Source organism: Takifugu rubripes, chromosome 12, assembly GCF_901000725.2.
Source record: "Takifugu rubripes chromosome 12, fTakRub1.2, whole genome shotgun sequence".
NCBI classification, from domain to species: Eukaryota; Metazoa; Chordata; class Actinopteri; order Tetraodontiformes; family Tetraodontidae; genus Takifugu; species Takifugu rubripes.
In genome coordinates this window covers 9,445,710-9,466,011 of record NC_042296.1, presented here as the reverse complement: position 1 = coordinate 9,466,011, position 20,302 = coordinate 9,445,710, and the positions used below count along the sequence as shown (strand labels likewise).

The window sequence follows — 20,302 nt, the reverse complement described above, 5'->3', positions numbered from 1 at the left end:
AGGATTGTTGCTGGCCATCTCCATCTCTGTAGGACCACCTCCTGATGGCTACTTCCAGCAGGCTGCTGCACCCCGTCACCAAGATCAGATTATCTCAAACTGGTTTCTGGACCATGAGGGTGAGCTGACTGTCCTCCAGGGGCCTTCACAGTCCCCAGATCTGTCCAGTAGAGCAGCTTTGGGATGTGGTGGAACAGGAGACTCTCCTCAGATGTGCAGCACCTGAGTGATGCTCTCATGTCAACATGGAGCAGAAACTCTGAGGGATGTTTCCAACAACTTGTTGAGAGAATTACAGTTCTACAGACAACAAATATAACCACCAGTAGACACTCAGCCACTGGACCGAGCTTCAATTCTTTACTTGTTTGACATCAGTTTCTCACATTTCTCATTTTGACTTAAATTGACCTGTCCAGGTCTCCCAGAAGACATTTCTAAATTTAAAGTTTTGATCTGGTTAAATGAAGGTTTTAATAATAAAGAAGAATGAGGGGGCGGTAGATTTGACAACTTCCGATTTTATTCAAACAACTGAACGCTGGGCTTTTACTTCTTCTTGGACACACCGACTGTGCGTCCACGGCGGCCAGTGGTCTTCGTGTGCTGGCCACGAACACGGAGACTGCGAGAAGAAAGCAGCGACAGTTACTGGTTAGTTCCAAGTGAACAACATTAACCTCGGCTCCAAGGCTCAAGACGTTGGTCTTACCCCCAGAAGTGCCTGAGCCCACGGTGGGCCCTGATCTTCTTCAGCCTCTCCAGGTCTTCTCTCAGCTTGTTGTCCAGACCGTTGGCGAGGACCTGAAACAAGAGTGGTGTCAGAATCCGCGGATGGAACCAGCACAACGACACCCGAACTGTACATTTGTTTCACCACATCAAATGTGACTTCTCAGCGTTCCCCCAGAGTGAAGCCACCACTGAAAATTCCATAAGGCTTCACGGCTTTGATAAAACCCTCCCACACAAGTACGTAACGCAGCTGTGGACTTTACTGGGACGTAGACATGCACGTATAACATGACGGGAGGTGAGCAGGCGTCGCCTTCCTATGTAAGAGTGGTTCATCCTGATGATGCTCTACAAGAGGACGTTGTTAGAAGACACTCTAAGAGGACAAGGTGAGGACAGAGGACAGAGTGTTTGCAGTTGTCACATTAACTGGCTCTACTGATGATATAAAGATGAGATGTTCGGCTTTAGCCTCCACCTGAACATAGATGCTCATCACGCACAGATGGATACTCGTATTATTTATGACAGACTAATGGTACAGAAACAGACAATTGAAGTGCGTCCCAACGTCTTACAGTTACCGTGGTAACAGATGCCAGCGTTACAGCCACAGCATGAACTTTAATGCATGGACATTTAAATGAAGCAGCTCTTGCAGGACTTCTGCTCCCCAGAACCAAGCAGGCAGTCGTCCTGCTCAGTAGGACTAGTTTCCCTCAGATATTCTCAACAGCCAGGCTGATCAGCCAAAGCCCAGAACCTGGAAACGGACCAAATGTGTGACAGCAAAGTGTGCCCCACTCTTCTGAGCTGCCCTTTGGACTCTCACCCAGCCCCACCTAAGCCTGATCAATGTTACCTTAGGTTCAACACTATCAAGACTGTCAGAGCCATGAAAAGACAGGTGGTTTACCAAAGCACACGTGTCATTTAATGTAAACAGTCACGCAAATTCTGCTGAATCAGCATCTTCCTTTTGACAGCCCTGAATTTACTGCTTGAAAACTAATCTGCCAAATGTCCAACAGCAAAAGGCTTTCCATTACCATTTAGGACAGTCAAAATAAGGGAGGCCACCAATCTAAAGCTCTGGGCTGAGGAGACATGCAACCAAAAATTCCTCTTATCTCATAAGTGTGTAGAATTCAGGTCAAATCTCTGGATGGTCTGGGAGAGAATTTTGTGTCACCTTTCATGTCCCTTTCTGCACATCTGTAATGTAACCCTTTACCAGATTGTGTGGTGGACGCCCTGTTGGTCACGCACCTGGCTGTATTTTCCATCTTTTACATCCTTCTGTCTGTTGAGGAACCAGTCTGGGATCTTGTACTGGCGAGGATTCTGCATGATCGTTACCACGCGCTCAACCTGGGGACATAAAGAGGATATTTATCAAATGCGCAGGTCTGACCTGGCTGGATAAGCCCCATTTCTACAGTTTAATGTGCATCTGCCAAAGTTTGGTCGACATCTTTCTGTGCAAACTTTGTAACGGCGATGTCGATGGTATTGATTACGAGTCGGCCGCTCTTCATCTCATAAGAACAATCAGACCAACAGTTGTTGCAGTCTGGGTGTCGTGTAGATCCAAATGTGTGAAGGTTATCATCAGCCATCATTCATGCCGATAACGGCCCCTCACCTCCTCCTCAGTCAGCTCGCCGGCCCTTTTACTGAGATCGATATCGGCCTTCCTCAGAACAACGTGGGCGTAACGTCTGCCGACCCCCTGACAAGAGACCCAACATGGTTAACAGGTGACCAAAACCAACTTCACAGGGAAGCCCACTGCCAGCAGCAGTCAGAGCCACAGTCTTACCTTGATGGCCGTGATGGCAAACGCAATCTTCCTCCTTCCATCAATGTTCGTGTTGAGAACACGAAGAATGTGCTGGAACTTTTCAGGAATGACCAGAGACTGAAAACACGCATTGGAAAAGGTCTGAACCAACAATCCCAACAATACAACGCACCAACATTAGTGGTAACCACTGCGATTAAACAGGGAGGTTCTGACGTGTTTTTTAGTGAGCAAAGAGATAAAAAACTTAAAGACACTCAAAAAGATCAGCATGCAACACAACCCAGCGCCGGTTATTCCCAGGTAACCCCCGCATTTAAATAAACTTAACAATAACTAGGTAGCTGTAGCTGCTATCAATGCTAAACGATTCCTTCATTTGAAAGGGACGCCTGTGATTGAATAACTGAACTTGTGGCTGTTCTAATATAACGCAGAAATATAACACGGGTAATTTAAGATCCGCGGTTGGTTATACAGCCACTCCACACACTTCAGTCGAGCCTTGGCGATAAATGGCGTCGCCACGCCACTTTCGGCAACAAAATTAACAGCAGACCGAGCATTAAAAGGTCTATCGTTCATCAAAGGCGAAAATGGGGCACAAAGGTTGAACTAAACGCCCGATGATTATGGATTTTATCATAAACACAAATTCGGGAAGACAGTTCTCACCATCTTGAAATCGGTCCCGTGCGAAGAGGAAGTCGGGAAGATGTCGCGAGAGTTTCAGCGTTGGCAAGCGGAAGTCAGTCCGTCGATGTAATCTGTCCGTCAACCAGGAAGTTCAAAGGAAGAAATGGCTGAAACTGTCACGAAAATAAAGGGGGATATATGTACAAATACGACTTGAAATCCAATTTTCATAGAATGCTGATCTACGGTTTCTAAAATCCTTGAAGTTTTCGGACTCAAATGGGAACTTTGCAACAGTAATATTTCTCATTAGCATAAATCCACCGCAATGGCAGCAAAGACCACTTTTGAAATTGGCCCTGCTGGAAAAACAGCTGGTAACTACACAGACGTGGCCATGGCCTACTTGCAAGATGAGGTAAGGTTTGATTTTATTCTCGGTTTGTCGAGAAAAGTTAACCGGTGTATGACTTATGTGCTCTTGCATTTCTGTTTCAGTGTATGTATGTAACCATATTACCTCTGAACGATAAACAAAACAGCAGCAAGCTAGCTGTCATGGCATAGACGTTGCATATTATAGTGTGTCCATAATTTGAGTAATATATGTTGTTTGCTAGTCGCGAACACAACCCAATTATATTAGATGTGTATCGGGTTTATTTTTCCTTGAATTCATCCTGGGGACCAGATCACGCTAAAAACCGTGTTGCTCTGGTCGATGATAAAAAAATGATCCTCTAAAGTGCCTGTTTGGTGTTCTTGTAGAAAACTACTGGAGACATCGATAATATTAATCTGGAAGAACTGGATCTCACCACCGACGAGTTCGTTCTGGATGAAGTGGACAGTAGGTCACATTTTTAATTATGAATAACATGAGAATAATCCATTTTATATATTTACCACAGTGTAATCAGTAAGAAAACCCCTCAATCGTTGTTGTCGTTCCAGTATGTGGGTGTTGATGCAATATTCTTGCGTCTATGGCTTATTTGCCCGGTTAATTGAGCTCCTGCCTCCAGACCATATAATGTTTCCATCTAAAGTTCTAATTAGCCTCTGGTCATATGAAGGCCATGTGTTATAGGGGATTAACTTTGCAATAATAAACAGTTCACCGTCTTTTGCAGTTCACATTCAAGCCAACCTGGAAGATGACCTTGTGAAGGAGGCCCTGAGAACAGTGAGAAACCCACCCTGCGATATTGATATGAGCAAAACTATGTTCACTGCAGTGTTGCAGCAATGGAATGGTAGTGCACAGTTTAACTCCCATTTCTGTTTTAGGGGGTTGATCTCCGTCAGTACTCCAAACAGGTGGAGTCAGAACTGCACAGGATTGAACAGGCATCCATCAAAGACTGTATCCCTCCTGCTCAAAGTTTGAATGATGTAAATGGCTGCAGTTAAGAGAATTGGACTCAAGAGTTTTGATACTTTTATACTTTTCTTATATTAGAACACTTTTTCACACACTTTTAGTTAACTAATTTGGATTTTGTAGCATTCAGTGAGAATGTAATTGTTCTGGTCCCATTAGAACCAGTGTTTGTTTAAAAATGCCAAGCAAAACCATTTAATTCTGGCCATTCCCCCCCAACTTTAAATGCTGAATCTCAGAGGTTTAAACTGTGCAATATACGGTGAATGGATGGGATAATGTAAGGAAACAGATTGATAATGAAAGTTGTAGACTCCCTGATTGTTGACATGCCAGACATCAAGGAGAGTCAGAACATTGCTTCTCTGCACAATCAGATCACCGCCTGTGACTCCATATTGGAGGTAAGAAAGACAACCCATCTCTTGATTAACCCCCGCGATTCTGGCGCGACCGACGTGATGCATCACAAATCTGCTTGACAATACTGCCACTCTTGGGAGACCATGCAATTCAGTCACATCAGAAAGTAGCTGAAATGATAATTAACTTGGTGGTTGAACTTAACATTCAGCCCAAAAACTCCTGCAGTTTCACAGTTTCACTCAGCACCTCCAGCCTCCAAGAGATACTGATGTCAGTAATGTGTGATTGATTTTTACAGCGAATGGAGGGCATGCTGAGTGGCTTCCAGAGTGACCTGTCCTCCATCAGCAGTGAGATCCAGACTCTGCAGCAGCAGTCTGTCAGCATGAATGTCCGGCTGAAGAATAGGCAGGCTGTACGCAGCCACCTCAGTCAGCTGGTAGATGAACTGGTGGTACCTGGAGCCATGATCTGGTAAATGTGACTGGAAAATGAGCTGAACTGTATTACAGGGAGGTAAATGTGTTCATTTGCTGGTTGCACATCTTTGCAGCACCATCCTAGACAGTCCTGTTACAGATCAAGAGTTCCTGGAGCAGCTGCACGAGCTCAACAGCAAAATCAACTTTGCCAAGGAGTTGAGCTTCCGGGAGACTTTAGCCTGCTCTGACATTCAGGACATTGTTGACCGACTTAAACTCAAGGTGATTGATATTCTACAGATTTATCCAGATGGACTAATCAACTAAGTGAAGCTTCAGACTTGTTGTAGCAACCTAATGATAAAACCAAAATTATTCCCTCATGTGGTTTTATTCAGTTTCCTCAAATGTGTTACAAAAGAAAATATTCAGACTCTCCAGCATTAGTGCCAGTCTCAGGTCTACTTGGTATGATGCTGCTAACGTTGAGGATTTGAGGATGTTCTGACCTTCTCCACGGGTCCTCTCCAGCTCATCAGTGGACAGATATTTTCAGGTCTGTCCACAGATGTTTGATGTGGTCTTGGTAGGTGACCCAGTCTGTGGTCCTGAGTGCTCTGGAGCAGCTTTGGACTACGAACTTGGCCTTTCCTTAACCGTGATCCACTCTCCCTTTCCCAGCAGCTGAACACAGCCCACTGCATGATGCCTCCACCACGCTTCCTTGTGGAGATGGGGCTGAGCAGGTGGTGGGTTGGGGCTCCTCATTTCCTCCAAACGGGGCACTTTGAATTAAGGCCAGAAAAGTCAATCCTGGTTTCATCAGACCTGAGAACCTAGGTGCTAACGGTCTGAAAACACCTTTATTTGCAAGCGCTGGGTGCTTTGGTCTGCTCTGGAAATAGTCCCGGTTATTTGAAACTTGGATGGAGGCCACTCGGCTGTTTTAAACCTTCTGTGTAACAGAAATTTTGGTATTCTTCTGTGCCTCCCTACACCCCTGCCTGTGAGCTCAGGAGGCAGTTCCTCTGTCCTGATGGTTTGGTTTTCACCCTGTGAGACCATATGAAGACAACTGTGTGTCTCCTGCTGTTGGACAGATGGGTAAAGGAGGAAGAGAAGGGGAGATCAAGCAGAAAGAGGATTTGCTGCTCTGACACATTTGTTAACAGTTCTGCTGGTGACCAAAGAATTTATATGTTCCATGTTGGTCAAATATAATTAATGTTCGTATACATGAACCTTCGAATTAGTTTCAAGTTTGAACTCTTCAGTCAGCTCCGTCTCGTTGAGCTTTAGTTACTGGAGGTGATTGATGGGGAGGGGACACTGATGGAGGGGTTTCTTTATGGTGCATGTGATTCTGATGGTGGGTTTGTCCGCAGGCCGTGTCAAAGATTCGTGAATTCATTCTGCAGAAGATCTACTCCTTCAGGAAGCCAATGACCAACTATCAGATCCCACAGAATACACTGCTCAAATACAGGTGAGTGGCCAGGACAGGGTCAAGGACAGGGTCAGGGTTCATGACTCTTCTAGCTGTGTGCATTGATATGATCAGACCCAAGTCTACATCCTGGAAGGCTGGATTGAACAGAAGCACCTTGTCCTCCTAGATTCTTCTACCAGTTTCTGTTGGCCAATGAGAGGACCGTGGCAAAGGAAATCAGGGATGAGTACGTGGACACCATGAGCAAGATTTACTGCAGCTACTTCAAGTCGTACAGCAGCAGATTGCTCAAAGTGCAGGTCAGTGGTCGCCTCAGTGGTTTCAACTTGATTTCCACTGAAATCAAGTGGAGCTTTTCTGTTCTGTTGGATTTACTGTCTCTTTTGGATAGAAGTTGAACCTGGCATCTTAAGGGTAGAGCTTTGTTTTTGTCTTCCTAGTGTGCTCATAAAGTAGGAGCTCATTTATCAATAGACTCTGGAAATGTGGACGTGCACCTAAAGAATGTGCAGATAATGCAGTTTGATAATGCAGCCATTCGGCGGGTAGCTAGCCTGATGTTACCACCCTGCTCCATCATTTGACATGTTTGTTCTGTGCTGATGTGGACGTATGTGATTGGACATTTTTGCAGTATGAGGACGTTGCAGACAAAGATGACTTGATGGGAGTGGAAGACACGGCCAAAAAAGGTAAAGCCACTCTCATCTGGGTTAAAGTCCAGTCTTGAGAAGCTTCTAGATCGTTGTGAGGGACACCTGTGGCCCCATGGGTTAGGGCCATCAAACGTGTTTATATAGGTGTCAGATCTCAGCACTTATTGCCTCATATACTCCAGATTTAGACTACAAGTATGTCCTGTATAGAATCTGACTTTATTAAGTCATGTTATTACTGTCAGTCATGTATCTGCTGTAAATCAGGCTGCGCCACCAGCAGAGGACAGTCAATCCTCAACACCTCAGGACAGTAATGTCAGGACTTCATGGAAGTAGTCACCCAATCGCTGCTTGTGCCCTTTTTGAAGGCTTTTTCTCCAAACCATCTCTGAAGAGCAGGAACACCATCTTCACCGTAGGCCAGAGGGGGGCCATATTAAGTCCTGCCGAACTAGAAGGCCCCATCCTGGTGCCTCATACGGCTCAAAGAGGAGACAGCAGGGTAGGGTTAGCATGTTTGACCCTCGCAGAGCAGCAGAAGCATGAGCCCCAGGGCGGTGCTGCCACTAATAATGGAGACCTCTAGATTCAGCTCTTCACAGCCCCGTCCTGCTCTTCTGTCCCTACAGTATCCGTATGAAACGCTGTTCCGCAGCCAGCACTACGCTCTGCTCGACAACGGGTGCAGAGAGTTCCTTTTCCTGTCTGACTTCTTCATGGTGGTTGGAAACTCGGCCCTCGACCTCTTCAACAGCATCATGGGAAAAACTCTCAGCATGTTTCTGGTATGAAGAGAATTTCACCTCAAATGTTCACAAGAAACCACATTCACACACTGGTGGGATACGCCTGTTGTCATGGAAACGATAGTTGTTTACAAAATGTAATTGAATTAAAGCTCTGCAACATTATAAATCAATAGATTCATTGACAGACTGAAGAGAGTAAAGTTGCTAACTGGAGATAAAGCACCAGTTTTAAATTGGTTTTCTACTTCAGTTCGAGGAGTTTGTCAGGATTAAAACTTTTGGAGATTATATTCATCTACATGTATATACCGTAATTTCCGGACTATAGAGCGCACCTGATTATAAGCCGCATAATCTAATTTTAGAAAGAAAATCATTTTTTACTTATACAAGCCGCACCGGATTTTAAGCCGTAGGTATCCCGTATAAGCCGCAGTGTTTAAAGTATAGGAAAAAAGTAGCGGCTTATAGTCCGGAAATGACGGTACATATGTACGAGTGCTGGAGGTCATTCTGTGGATCTTGTTGTGAAGCGCTGCCGTCTCTACGCTGTAAACGCTGTGACTGTGCTGCTGTGTGTGCAGAAGAGCATGTCCACCTACGTGTCCGACTGCTACGACAGCATCGCCGTCTTCTTGTGCATCCACATCATCCTGCGCTTCAGAGCCATCACCACCAAGAGGGACATCCCTGCCCTCAACAAGTCAGTCAGTCAGTAGCTCTGGGCCGATGGGTGGCAAGATCAAAGATAAAGACATGTGTGTTGCTCAGGTACTGGGAGGCCGTGCTGGAGATGCTGTGGCCGAGGTTTGAACTCATCCTGGAGATGAACATTCACAGTATCCGGAACACTGACCCCCAGAAACTGGGAGTACTGGACACCAGACCGCACTATGTAGGTTTCCATGTAGCTTCTATGGTCGAGAGGAGTGTGTCTACATACGTGTTTGCTGATTTCAGATCACCCGTCGTTATGCTGAGTTCTCATCTGCAATTGTCAGCATCAACCAAACGTTTCCCAATGAGAGGACCAACCTTCTGCTGGGACAGCTCCAGGTACACCAACACTCACATCCAGTGGTGGCCCATGACAGAATCCATCAGCGCTGACACCAGGAACCCCTCCCCGAACCCACATACGCACCCTCACTAGGTATTATTTAAAGACTCGTGGCCTCTTACGACTGTACATTTGTTGGGTGAATGTTTCCAGGTGGAGGTGGAAAATTTTGTGCTGAAGATGGCAGCCGAGTTCCCCTCCCGGAGAGATCAGCTCGTCTTCCTCATCAACAACTATGACATGATGCTCAGCGTCCTCATGGTGAGCTCACTAATTGTTCTACCTGTGAAGCTCCCTTCTTGGACGTGGCTTCATCCCTGACTGGTGATTATTTATCCAGGAGAGAGCAGCAGATGACAGCAAAGAGGTGGAGGGTTTCCAGCAGCTCCTGCTGGCCAGGACTCAGGTAAGGAACCTGCTGCGTCCTGTGCTCAGCTTTACATCTCGACCTCTTTGTTCCATCAAACTCGGCATTACTAGCGTACGTTTGTCATTTAGTCCTCTATCTTTCTGTCCAGGAGTTCATCGAAGAGATTCTGTCCTCTCCTTTTGGAGGGATGATTGCATTTGTGAAGGAGGCCGAGGCTTTGATGGAGAAAGGCCACTTGGACCGCCTGAAGAGCGAGGAAGGTGAGAAGAGTCTGGTTGTGGTGCCGCCTGCACATGCGGGTGGAAGGTAAACCAGTGCCAGACTGGTTCACATATTGACACCGTACCCCAACCTTTTCTATGATGTGGCCAATGATGTCATCAAAAGAACATAGAAGTCAAGCTTCTAGTCACTTTCTTCCTTCACTGCAGCTCGTATCACTCAGCTGGTTCGAGGCTTTTCGGCTACGTGGAAACAGTCAGTGGAAGCAATGAGTCGGGATGTCATGAGGTCCTTCACAAACTTCAAAAATGGAACCAGCATCATCCAGGTGAGAGGGTGGACACGAGTGTCCCTGCTGTCAGCGTCAGTGGTGAACCGTTTTTTTTTTTTTTTTTAAGTAAGATATCTTAGACAAACTCAAGTACCTGAAAGAAACATCTCAGGTTTAAGATGAGGAAGCCTCAACTGAAGCCATGTCAGACCTTCACATGTCGTGCCTCTTCTCCTTCTCTGCAGTGCTGAGTAGATTTCAGGACTATTTGTTTTTGGCAACATGATTCCAGCAGCTTCCTGTTCTTGCTCTTGTTACAGGGAGCATTAACCCAGTTGATCCAGTACTACCATGGGTTCCACAAGATCCTGAACCAGCCCGCGTTCCGCAGCCTGGCAGTCCGCTCAGAGCTCATCAACCTCCATCACCTCATGGTGGAGGTGAAGAAGCACAAGCCCAACTTCTAATGCAGCAAGAGTGGCTCTGTGTTTATCAATGATCAGAGTTCAGACAGTAACCATGAAGAACATCACACACTTGAAATGGAAGAACGTTGATATCTGTAAGAAAATGTGGAATTGAAATCTTAAACTACAATATTTACTCTTGTTTGCCCATGCTGGCAGCCTGAAGAAGGCCATTAAGGAATAAATGTCATTATATCCTCATCATCTTCACTTTGACCAAACATGTCTTGCCAGGTTACCTTTGTACTGTTCAATCTGAACGCCTGTGAACTTGTGTTGTTGAGTAGTTGGACGGTGCATAAAGAAGACAAGGACAGCCGCTGTCCCACATGGTTCGGATGACTGGGCTGAGGTCAGACCTGTCTCCAGTGGGAGTGGGACTCCTCTAGGATTCAACAGTTGATGGACAGACAAGTATTTAATAAATGTTTGGAATTTGACCAAGCTGATCCTTTAGTTCTTGGACATGTGCTGTTCCTCTGATGGACTCATTCATGATCCTCTCCATTCTGGTTCCTCCCAGAGAACCTAAACATCTTTATCTCTACTTCCTGGTCCTCCTCAGAGTCTCTAAACCAGAGTCAGTGTCTCACCTAATTCTTCTACACTTAATTTACTCTAATGTAAATTAATTACATAGTTGCTTGAGTATATTTATTCCTATCTGAAGACTATGCAGATTATTTAAATAAACTACGACTATATACAGTCTTTAACAAGTAGGTCTCTTGTTTTTACGCCATAATGGGCCACGGAAGTATATCTAATGATGTTGTGATATGTCTGTCAAATGTTCGGAGAGAAGAGAATGCTGCAATCTTTTGTCTGAATTGATTCGAAACATACATTTGATTAAACTTTTGTATAAAATGTGACACAAGGGCACAACGAGCACCGATATTTTCCAAAATAACAAAGTTTGCTCTCGGCTCAGTCAGTCACGGGAGTTATGTAACATCTCAACCCGGAAGTCCGACACGGAAAAAACAGGACCGACAGACTTGTGACGGGCAAATATAAACCTGTTTCTCCTCCTGAGAAAAATCACATTATTTATGGGATAACGTAGGTTTTGCACTGCGATAGTTTTTACTATCAATGCAACACAAAGACTTAAAAACAATGGCAACTATCAATTTAACGCTGGCCTCAAAGAGCCTGATTCTGATTGGTCGTCTGGCCAGTCCATCAAAACATTCTCATTCGATTGGTCCAAATCAGCATTTAAACCACTGTGGGTCTACGCCATTGATAGGTCCATTTATCTCCGGCTCGCATACCCTGACGTATATCATTGGCCTATGCACCGTCAATCACTGCAATCTTTGCGGTGATTGGCTGCCTCGCCGAAATGGGCGGTACCACCACGGAAACGGGTTGACTTGTCAGTCTTCCGCAAAGCACGAGCAAAAATTGATAGACTATCCAGAGATAAAGTTGAATGAAACTAGCCCAGCTACGTCCGCGGTAACGTCGCTCTCTGTTTACTTTGATGTCATATCAGGAAGCAACAAGACGATAAGGTAGCTGAATGACAAATCTGCCAATTAGAGTCAGCCTGTGAGCCTTTTAGTTATCACGTCGCTGACTGCGCCCCTGCTCCAAACACGGCGCCTTTGTGGCGATGAGTACGGATTTACTCTCTGATTTGGACAGTCGGTTCTTCGCTGATAATCTCCTGACGAGCGAAGATTGGGGTGAGTTAACACTTGAAAGATTAGTTTACAAAATCAGCGTGTCGTAACGATGGGAAAGCGGGCGGGGGTGATGCAGGACGCGGAGTGTTTTTGGTGTCCGGAGATGAGCGCTCGGTGCTGCAGAGCTCTTCCGCACAAGCAGATAGAGCAGCTTTATAGTCCCCATTTATCTGCTTACAGTGAGCAACAGAAACCCAAAATGCGTTTGGTACAACATCAAGTATTATTGTTATTACACCTGAAAACGAAATCTGTCAACATTTGGATCACTTTCGTTTTCTCACGCTTTTGCTATTATTATTATTATTATTATTGTGATCTTTCAGAGGTGCCAGTCATACACTACCTAAATACACATCTTATACAGCTGAACTTTGTCCAAACGCATCCTTTTTATGATGATAAATGTGGACACTGATGTGGAGCATTGAAGGCAGCAGGGCAACGGTGTGGGGCAGCTTTGCTGATATGCTGTTTCTGCTCAGATGCCTGTCTCTACCAGTGTGAAAGCCTCGATGAGGGGGAGGACAGAGATGCCTGCCGGGGCCTGAAATATGAGCCGCTGGTAAGTTAACAACAACAGCCTCATTCTTCTGACAGGGATGCTGCAGCCTGATTGATCACAGTCTGCTCAGGTGTAAGTGGGCCAATTTAAGCCCTGCATTAAACACATTTGCCTTTAGTATTGAAACAACCCTGTCAAATTTTTTTTTCTTGCCAATGTCTTTAAAGTCCGATAGTGAGTGGCTTTAAGTGGGGTTTTTGCCAATGAAAAAGGGATGGTAATGACCACTTTTTTCTCTTTGTCCCAGTTTGAGAACGACCTTGTTCTTACACTTGATCCTGACAACCCCACTTCACCATGGCAACACCTAGGTGACAACCCACTTACAGGTGAGTCTCGGATTTTCTTGCTCAATGATTTCTTTTTTCTTGATATAAAGATCAAGAGATCGGAACAATGTTGTCATTAGTTCTATATTTTTAAATGTGCCTTTGTGGTAGATCAGACAACAGTGAACCTCTGCTTGGTTGACAACCACATGACTTTGTCGTTGTCCATATTCTTTCTTGAAGGGGATAATCAGGTATCAACAAGTGAAATGACCATTACACAGCCCCTGCCAATGGAGATGTGTAAGTCCTGTAATCAGCCATCAGAACCAGAATTGTGTCTGTTGTTCGGTAGTTAATGTCTTTGTTTCAGTGTTTCAGGTGAAAGCAGAACCAGCTTCTCCATCATCCTCCTCGGGGTCTGATTGCTCGGTCTCTGCTCCAGACTCACAGGTGAACAAGCTGGAAGTAATGTTTGTGTCCTACATTCTTGGTTCACATTCAGTCATCTCTATCTTGAATATCAATTTTCCTCCCAGTCAGACAAAATACTCAAAAACTTCTAAGTAGTAAAACAAAAATTGGACAAGAAAATGCTGCCTTGACGATGTGGTGTTTGTATTGCTGACTCCTGTATATCCTCCTTTTCTAAGTGTGTAGTGGGAACTCTGTACGTAGGTCAGCATTGTCCCCGTTTGCCTCTTCTGTCCAGATCATTGTTAAAAGTGAAAATCCCCCAACTCCACCTTATATGTATGGAGATGTGTTGTCACCTCCACTGGGGGCCATGGAGGTCACCATTGCTACAACGTCCGTCCCTTCGCCTCAGAGAGCAGAGCTACCGACACGAATCTCACCGATCCTCAGCGGGGTCCAGACCCAGGCTGGAGGTTAGTCCATCCAAACGCATCAAAATTCCTTTAATCTTCAATTTTAATCACCTTGTTATTGATATGGTGCAGTTTGGCCTATAAGTTCTTTGTAGGTCATTTTCAAGGGCACACTCGCACTTGCAAACTGTGCTGTGCCTGAACACATTTGCCTCCATTTGATGAATAAGATCCTTTGGTTTGATTGAATTCTTGATTTTTTCCTCCTTAAGTTCTGCCAAGTTCCGCCACGTTGAAGGCAAACACAATTCTGAGTACCAAACCCCCCATCCAACCCAGACCAGTGTGTGTTGCCTCCCTCCCTGTCACCCAGACCCCTGCGGCAGCTAAGACCCTCATCCTGCAGGGTCTGCACCCCATGGAACAGAGCCAACCCGGTAAGCTCTTTCATTCCTTCGTGAGCCGTTTGTTCTTTGCTTGAACCCTAACCTGAACGGGCTTATCGCCATCTCGCAGTTGTCTTGTCCCAGTCGGTCTGCCTCGGTTCAGCTCCAGCCATTGTCAAAATGGAGCCGGTCTCTCCCAGCATGCCCCAGCACTGCTCTGGCACCACGTCCCCGTCTGCAAGCAAGCCCATTGTCCCCGCAATGGTAAAGACCTCAATCAGCAACGGCTCCAGTGACATTGATGTGAGTTTCCTGGAGAATTTATCCAGCTGGGTTGACATTTTAAACCTTTAGCCGTTTGTCTACACATGTGTAGCAGCCACAGATCATCATCTTCACGCTATCTCCTCCAGTTCCTCTAGGAAAACAGGGAGAGCTGTGCGTTGTAATTCCTTTAACAGGTCCTGGGTCATCATCAGGGTTTCCTCCTGGCTGGACACACCTAAAAATGCTCCCCTGTGTAGCATCCTGGCCTGAGGATCAACCTGCTTAGTCATGTGTCCAGGACGCTTTAAGGCCGCATCTCTCCTGCATCCTCACCACAACAATCAGCCGCAGAAGTTTGATAAAGAACATCCAGACAAGCCTGATGGGTTTTAGAGACCAGTGCTGTGGAACCAGGAGGTTCTCCTAGAACTCTTTGGCTGCTGTGAGCAAAGGAAGAAGAAAAGAAGACGGCTTCTGTGGATGGTGATGATCCTAAACAAACCTCAGATTCACCTTGGACCATCTCCAGCTGAAGAACAGACCTTAGAGGAGCAGTGGCAGCCAAGGAACCTGTCAGAAATAATGTTTTGTTTAAAATGTAAAGGGAATATTTCATCTGTAATTTTGTCTGCATTGTATTTAGCTCAGTGGGAGGTTGCTTGCTTCTGTTACCAAAGTACATCCACAGTCCTGACTGGAATTGTTTCCATTCTCTCTGCAGATGAAGGTACTGAAGCGACAGCAGAGAATGATAAAAAACCGTGAGTCAGCCTGTCAGTCAAGAAAGAAGAAGAAAGAGTACCTGCAGAACCTGGAAGCCCAGCTCAGGGAGGCCCAGCAGGAGAATGAGCGGCTGCGGAGGGAGAACCAGGACCTGAGGCAGAGACTGACTGGGAAAGAGGTGAGACTTTGTCCGTTTCAGCCACACAACCTACAGCTGCAGCCTCCTGTGTCCATATTTACAATTCTGATCTATAACTCAATACGTGGGCTCACCAGCACCACCATGGTGGTGCAAGGATCAACCCCAACCCTCAGGTTAGCAAGGCTGAGGGCTCTCTCGAGAATATTGTGGGTCGCTACATGATGGGCCAAGAGGTGGGAGTAGCTAGAACATTTTGGTGATCACCAGATTTCATTTTTGCGGCCTTAAAATTGAGGGGAAAAACATCAGATCATCTGTCACTCAGTTCTCCAGAAGGATGAACAAAAAACAAATGTATTAAACAAGAATACATCAGTATTCGGACTCTGGCATCACTGAGAGACTCCAGTCTTCATGGTATGATCCCACTAATGTAGAACATCTGGATTTGAGGCTGTTCTGACCTCTGCAGGCACTCTCTAGCTCTGGAAGGTTGGATGGAGACCACAGATGCTTGATTGGGCTCCAATCATGGTTCTGGCTGGTCTTCTTCGCAACAGTTGTCCCTCAGACACTGCGTGGGGCTTTTTTTTTTACACTTTTCTCTCGAGCTTCTCTCCGGTTACTGTCTTCTGAAGTTCAGACTGGTGCCCCCGATGGGTGACCCTCTGCAACCTTCTTCCATCTGTACGCGTGATCTCAGAAGCTCAACCAGTAACCAGTTAGTTCTATTTCAGCCAGACCCTCATTCGCTCTGTGTGGCTGGACAGTCGGTTCTGGAGAGTCTTTAATGTTCCAAAAGCTCTGGAGCCTTCTAGAGCCTTGGAGAGGTGGTTCCTCTGACCTGATGGTTTGGGTTCTACATCATCAGCTGGAACCTGCAAACACCTCCAGCTGGATTAACAGTATAATTACTGCTTTTTTTGTGTTTTTAGGGCAGCGATTCAATAAACAACAAGAGGACGGTGTGTGTCATGGCCATCCTGCTGTTCATGACCTTCAGCTTTGGACCTGTGAGGTATTCCTTAAAAGACTCTTTCTTCTGTGTTCACGATGACCTCAACTCTAGTAGATTTATACATTATTTTTGCTGTTACTTCCTCTTCGTCGTGCTAATTGGTTTCTACAGAAATCTGGCCCGGCCCCCCTCGTTCTTCTCTTTATGTTGATTTCATTACATAATGTTAGACTGGATGTTTACATGCCAGATGTTGGCTGCTGCGCTCAAGAGTTTTCACTTTCTCCTTTGCTCTGAGGGTCATGAGGAGTTGCCACACATTCAATTGTAATACCCAATAAACGCAGTAGACCCAGGAGCTCTTTGAATTCTACCATGGGTTCAGTTTCTGAGCCGTTCATTTAAAAGTCTAAATGATTGTTTGTGAAAGCCTGCCGTGTCCTGGTTGCTTCCTCAGCATCTCAGACAGGAGACTGACAGACTTACAGGAAGGTATTGTGTCATATACGGGGCGCCATCTGCTGGAGATTGAGCAGCAGCAGCAGCAGCAGGAGGAGACTGTGGCACCTCCAGACAGGGAGGAGAAGTCAGAGACAGAGGAGGAAGGAGCAGAGGAGCTTCCTGAGTCCTACCAGTTCAGGTGAGTCCAGCCAACCTGAATGTAACTATGTGTCTGGGATCAAACCAACAACCTCCAGATCAGGGGAGCCACTACCCCACTGGTGTGGGCGGGAGGTTAAATGTAACAGTGGACTGACCCCAGAACCCTGCTGCTTCAGTGGCTCACATGGTGGGACTGACGGTTTCTCACCAGCCTGAAGGATCTCCCGTCTGTCTGCAGGAACCTGAGCGATGTGCTGAGTGACATGAAGGACTTGGTGCTGCAGGACATCGATCGTTACTTCACCTCCTCAGACTGCAGACAGTTCAACCGCTCCGAGTCCCTGAGGTCAGCTTTTCCTCTTCCTCCATCCTTTCCCTCCTTTTATTGACCAAACATGTTGGGAGGAGTTCTGAAACCTGCGTTAAAGAAGTGAAGAACAGCCACTGTTGCCAAATGAAACGTGTAATCCAGCCAGACATCATCGCGCTCCGCTCCATCAGTCCAACCATCAGTTAGGCCGTCCGTCTGTCCGTCCGTCCCAGCGGCATCACTAAGGGCGGCTTGTGTCCCTGTTGCAGGCTGGCTGACGAGCTCAGAGGCTGGGTCCACCGGCACCAGATTGACAGGAAGAAATCTGGAGGAAAACCCAAGCTGGCCAAGAAGGCCAAGATCACCCAGGTTCAGTCCTCTGTCCAGTTTCATTCCAAATCCAGCGTGTTGATGCAGCTTTAGAATGTGACTGATGACGAATTTTTGATCTGATTTTTCTCTGGCAGAAAGCTCAGCTGAGGAAGACAAACGTCTCCAGATATCTGCCGGTCCAGACTCACCGCTCCATAGAAAGGTCTTTACATTAAACTGTCCCACTGCCTGACTGATTATATTCCCCTTCATCCAGCCTGTGAAGCTTCAGTCCTGCTGTAGTCATGGTGTGCAGCAGACTGGGTGGGATGGGGCAAGGTCCCCCACTTTGTGCTATTTGGTTCCTAAACAGGAGCCACCAGGGTTCCTCTAGAGTTCCTCTATGTTCCTTTCACCTCTGTGTTGTCTGGTTCCTCACAATGTGTGTAGATATCAATCTCAGATGTTTTTACAGTCAGCTGCAGGTTCTTCCTGGCCCTGAGGTCACCTACGCCGACTTCCTGGATGCTATTGATCGCAGAGAGGATACCTTTTACGTTGTCTCTTTTAGACGGGTATGTGTTTCTAAAGGGTAACATAGTTCTCCACCATCTTCCTCCTAAAAACCACCATCAAATGATCAGATTAAACAGCATAAACATGTATCAGATACCTGGAATCCTCCTAAAGTCCTGCTAAAATGTGTTCTCCACAGGACCACCTGCTTCTGCCCGCCATCACCCATAACAAAACCAGCCGGCCCAAAATGTCCTTAGTGATGCCAGCCATGTCTGTCAATGGTGAGTATGAAGGATTTTGGAGTGTGTGTGTGTCTGTGTGTGTCAGGGCTCATGTAAACATCTCTAATACCCCCCCCCCCCCCAACAGAGAGTCTCTACAATTCCTCTCAAGGTTATGAGATGATGATGCAGGTCGACTGTGAGGTCATGGACACCCGCATTGTTCCCATCAAGTCTTCTGCCGTCCCACCATCTCTCCGTGACCCGACTCCTTCTCACCCTGCCTCCCATCACGGCTCCCAGCATCGCCATGGCAACCACAGCTCCTCTTCTTCATCATCGTCCTCCTCGCCCTCTTCTTCTGTGAGGCCGCATTTTCCCACCAGACGACGAACAGCAGAGTATTTGATCAGCCAGTCCGAAGGAATCTGACATTGGGGGGGCGGAGGGAGTTTTAGTGTGCTGTTGCTCCTCCAGGCCTGCAGGTGGCAGCTGTGAGCTGGTCACCATCCAGCCTTTTTTACTGGAGACAAAACCATCTGACCTGTAGGTATCAAAAGGCCGCACGTCAACATGTATAAAGCAAAAACAGACTTTATTATTTATTCTTAGGTTTGAAATCTGTTTCAGCATTTCGCCTCTCATCCAACTGCAATCTGATGTTTTAACTCCTGAAAACACGGCCAAGCACTTAAAGTGAACCCTAGCTGTCCATCAGCTCGGTTTGACTCTGTCCACGCAAGAAATCCTAAAATATCATGAGCTTTCATTTTTGCAGACTGGAAATGAGATTTTATTAGATTTTTGATGATAAATTAGACTTCGGTTAGATAAAACAAATGAAGCAAAATCAGTTGGAGCTTGTGAGAAAATAACTTGTTTTAGTCAGTCAAATGGTACAAGCTGCCTCTTCTTTCCTCTCTCACACACACACACACACACACTCAAACACTGACATTCATTCACTCACTCAAACTCACACACATACATATACTCACTCACACAGACGCACACGTGCTCACCGGTCACGTGACTGGTCCAGATGGGTCATGTGATCCAGGTGGATGAACTTTTTCACATCTTCTGTTCTGATTTCTTTGTGAGTAAAGTTTGATGTTTTTTACTGAATCTCCTTTTCTGTGTTTAAATGAATGTGAAGGTGTAAACTAGTGAGCCTGGTGATCATAACAGCGCTGTGGACGCACTGCTGGGCTGGTTAATGGTTCTCTACCGGGTCCAGAAATATTTAATCAGGAAGTGCAAAGAAATGATTTTCCCCTTAGTGTTTTATAAGAACTCCAGAAACTCAAATTAACTTGTAAAATCTTTCAGAACATTTTGTGTAAGTGATGATGTCAGTTTAAGCTGAATGAAAAAGAAATCTTTATTCTGGTCCTGCTGCTGTTCTGTTTGATGGAAACCTGATGGGGACAAACGTCCATGTAAATATAAAATATGTCCTCTGCTCCTTTTGGTCTTTCTTCTGAAGGTAAAATAATGTAAATAAATCTTTGTAAATAAATCTTCTACAAAATGATGCCTTTTGTTTGTATAGGAATTGTTCAGTTGGCATAAATGAAATAAACACAGAAAAATTCTGTTTGTTCTGAAATGAAGACATGATATGATAAATGATGATTTTAGACAGCTGAGAGAAATGGAGCCAGAACTTCAGAATCCTGCAAAAATGTGTTGGACCTTCATGTGGTCAAACTCTGACTGGATCATTAAATGTTCTTTTAAATGGTTCCAGTCTGGTTCAGGAGGCTCTACCATCATGGAGAAGACTGATGACCCGAGAGTTGTCCTGAAGACCCCAAACAAGCGGGTCTGACCCCAAAGATCACAGCTGAAGAAGCTCCATCCAAGAACCTTCACTGACAATGACTGCAAGGAAAGGTGGTA

The 20,302-nt window shown here is 45.8% G+C and overlaps 3 protein-coding genes across 3 annotated transcripts; 2 read left to right on the top strand and 1 right to left on the bottom strand.

The window, feature by feature from the left end:
• Positions 1 to 501: 501 nt before the first annotated feature.
• rps18 (ribosomal protein S18) lies at positions 502 to 3,345 on the bottom strand. The gene is made up of 6 exons (XM_003969198.3): positions 3,215 to 3,345; positions 2,558 to 2,656; positions 2,381 to 2,467; positions 2,005 to 2,106; positions 713 to 804; positions 502 to 625 (listed from the first exon to the last, which is right to left on the bottom strand). The coding sequence occupies exons 1-6, from the start codon at positions 3,215 to 3,217 to the stop codon at positions 550 to 552; spliced, it is 459 nt and encodes a 152-aa protein (XP_003969247.1). The 5' UTR covers positions 3,218 to 3,345; the 3' UTR covers positions 502 to 549.
• vps52 (VPS52 subunit of GARP complex) lies at positions 3,316 to 11,037 on the top strand. Its single transcript, XM_003969240.3, has 20 exons — positions 3,316 to 3,593; positions 3,944 to 4,025; positions 4,309 to 4,361; positions 4,466 to 4,541; positions 4,896 to 4,963; positions 5,224 to 5,399; positions 5,479 to 5,629; positions 6,733 to 6,833; positions 6,964 to 7,096; positions 7,432 to 7,489; positions 7,825 to 7,958; positions 8,086 to 8,241; positions 8,790 to 8,908; positions 8,977 to 9,100; positions 9,166 to 9,261; positions 9,419 to 9,526; positions 9,606 to 9,671; positions 9,784 to 9,895; positions 10,067 to 10,185; positions 10,449 to 11,037. Exons 1-20 carry the CDS (start codon positions 3,504 to 3,506, stop codon positions 10,593 to 10,595), a joined length of 2,169 nt encoding a protein of 722 aa, XP_003969289.1. The 5' UTR covers positions 3,316 to 3,503; the 3' UTR covers positions 10,596 to 11,037.
• Positions 11,038 to 11,961: 924 nt separating this feature from the next.
• atf6b (activating transcription factor 6 beta) lies at positions 11,962 to 19,934 on the top strand. Its single transcript, XM_029844708.1, has 17 exons — positions 11,962 to 12,292; positions 12,778 to 12,857; positions 13,105 to 13,186; positions 13,370 to 13,429; positions 13,500 to 13,579; positions 13,839 to 14,016; positions 14,229 to 14,393; positions 14,473 to 14,645; positions 15,331 to 15,510; positions 16,410 to 16,492; positions 16,890 to 17,072; positions 17,274 to 17,381; positions 17,615 to 17,714; positions 17,813 to 17,880; positions 18,133 to 18,232; positions 18,373 to 18,457; positions 18,546 to 19,934. Exons 1-17 carry the CDS (start codon positions 12,220 to 12,222, stop codon positions 18,827 to 18,829), a joined length of 2,082 nt encoding a protein of 693 aa, XP_029700568.1. The 5' UTR covers positions 11,962 to 12,219; the 3' UTR covers positions 18,830 to 19,934.
• Positions 19,935 to 20,302: the final 368 nt, after the last annotated feature.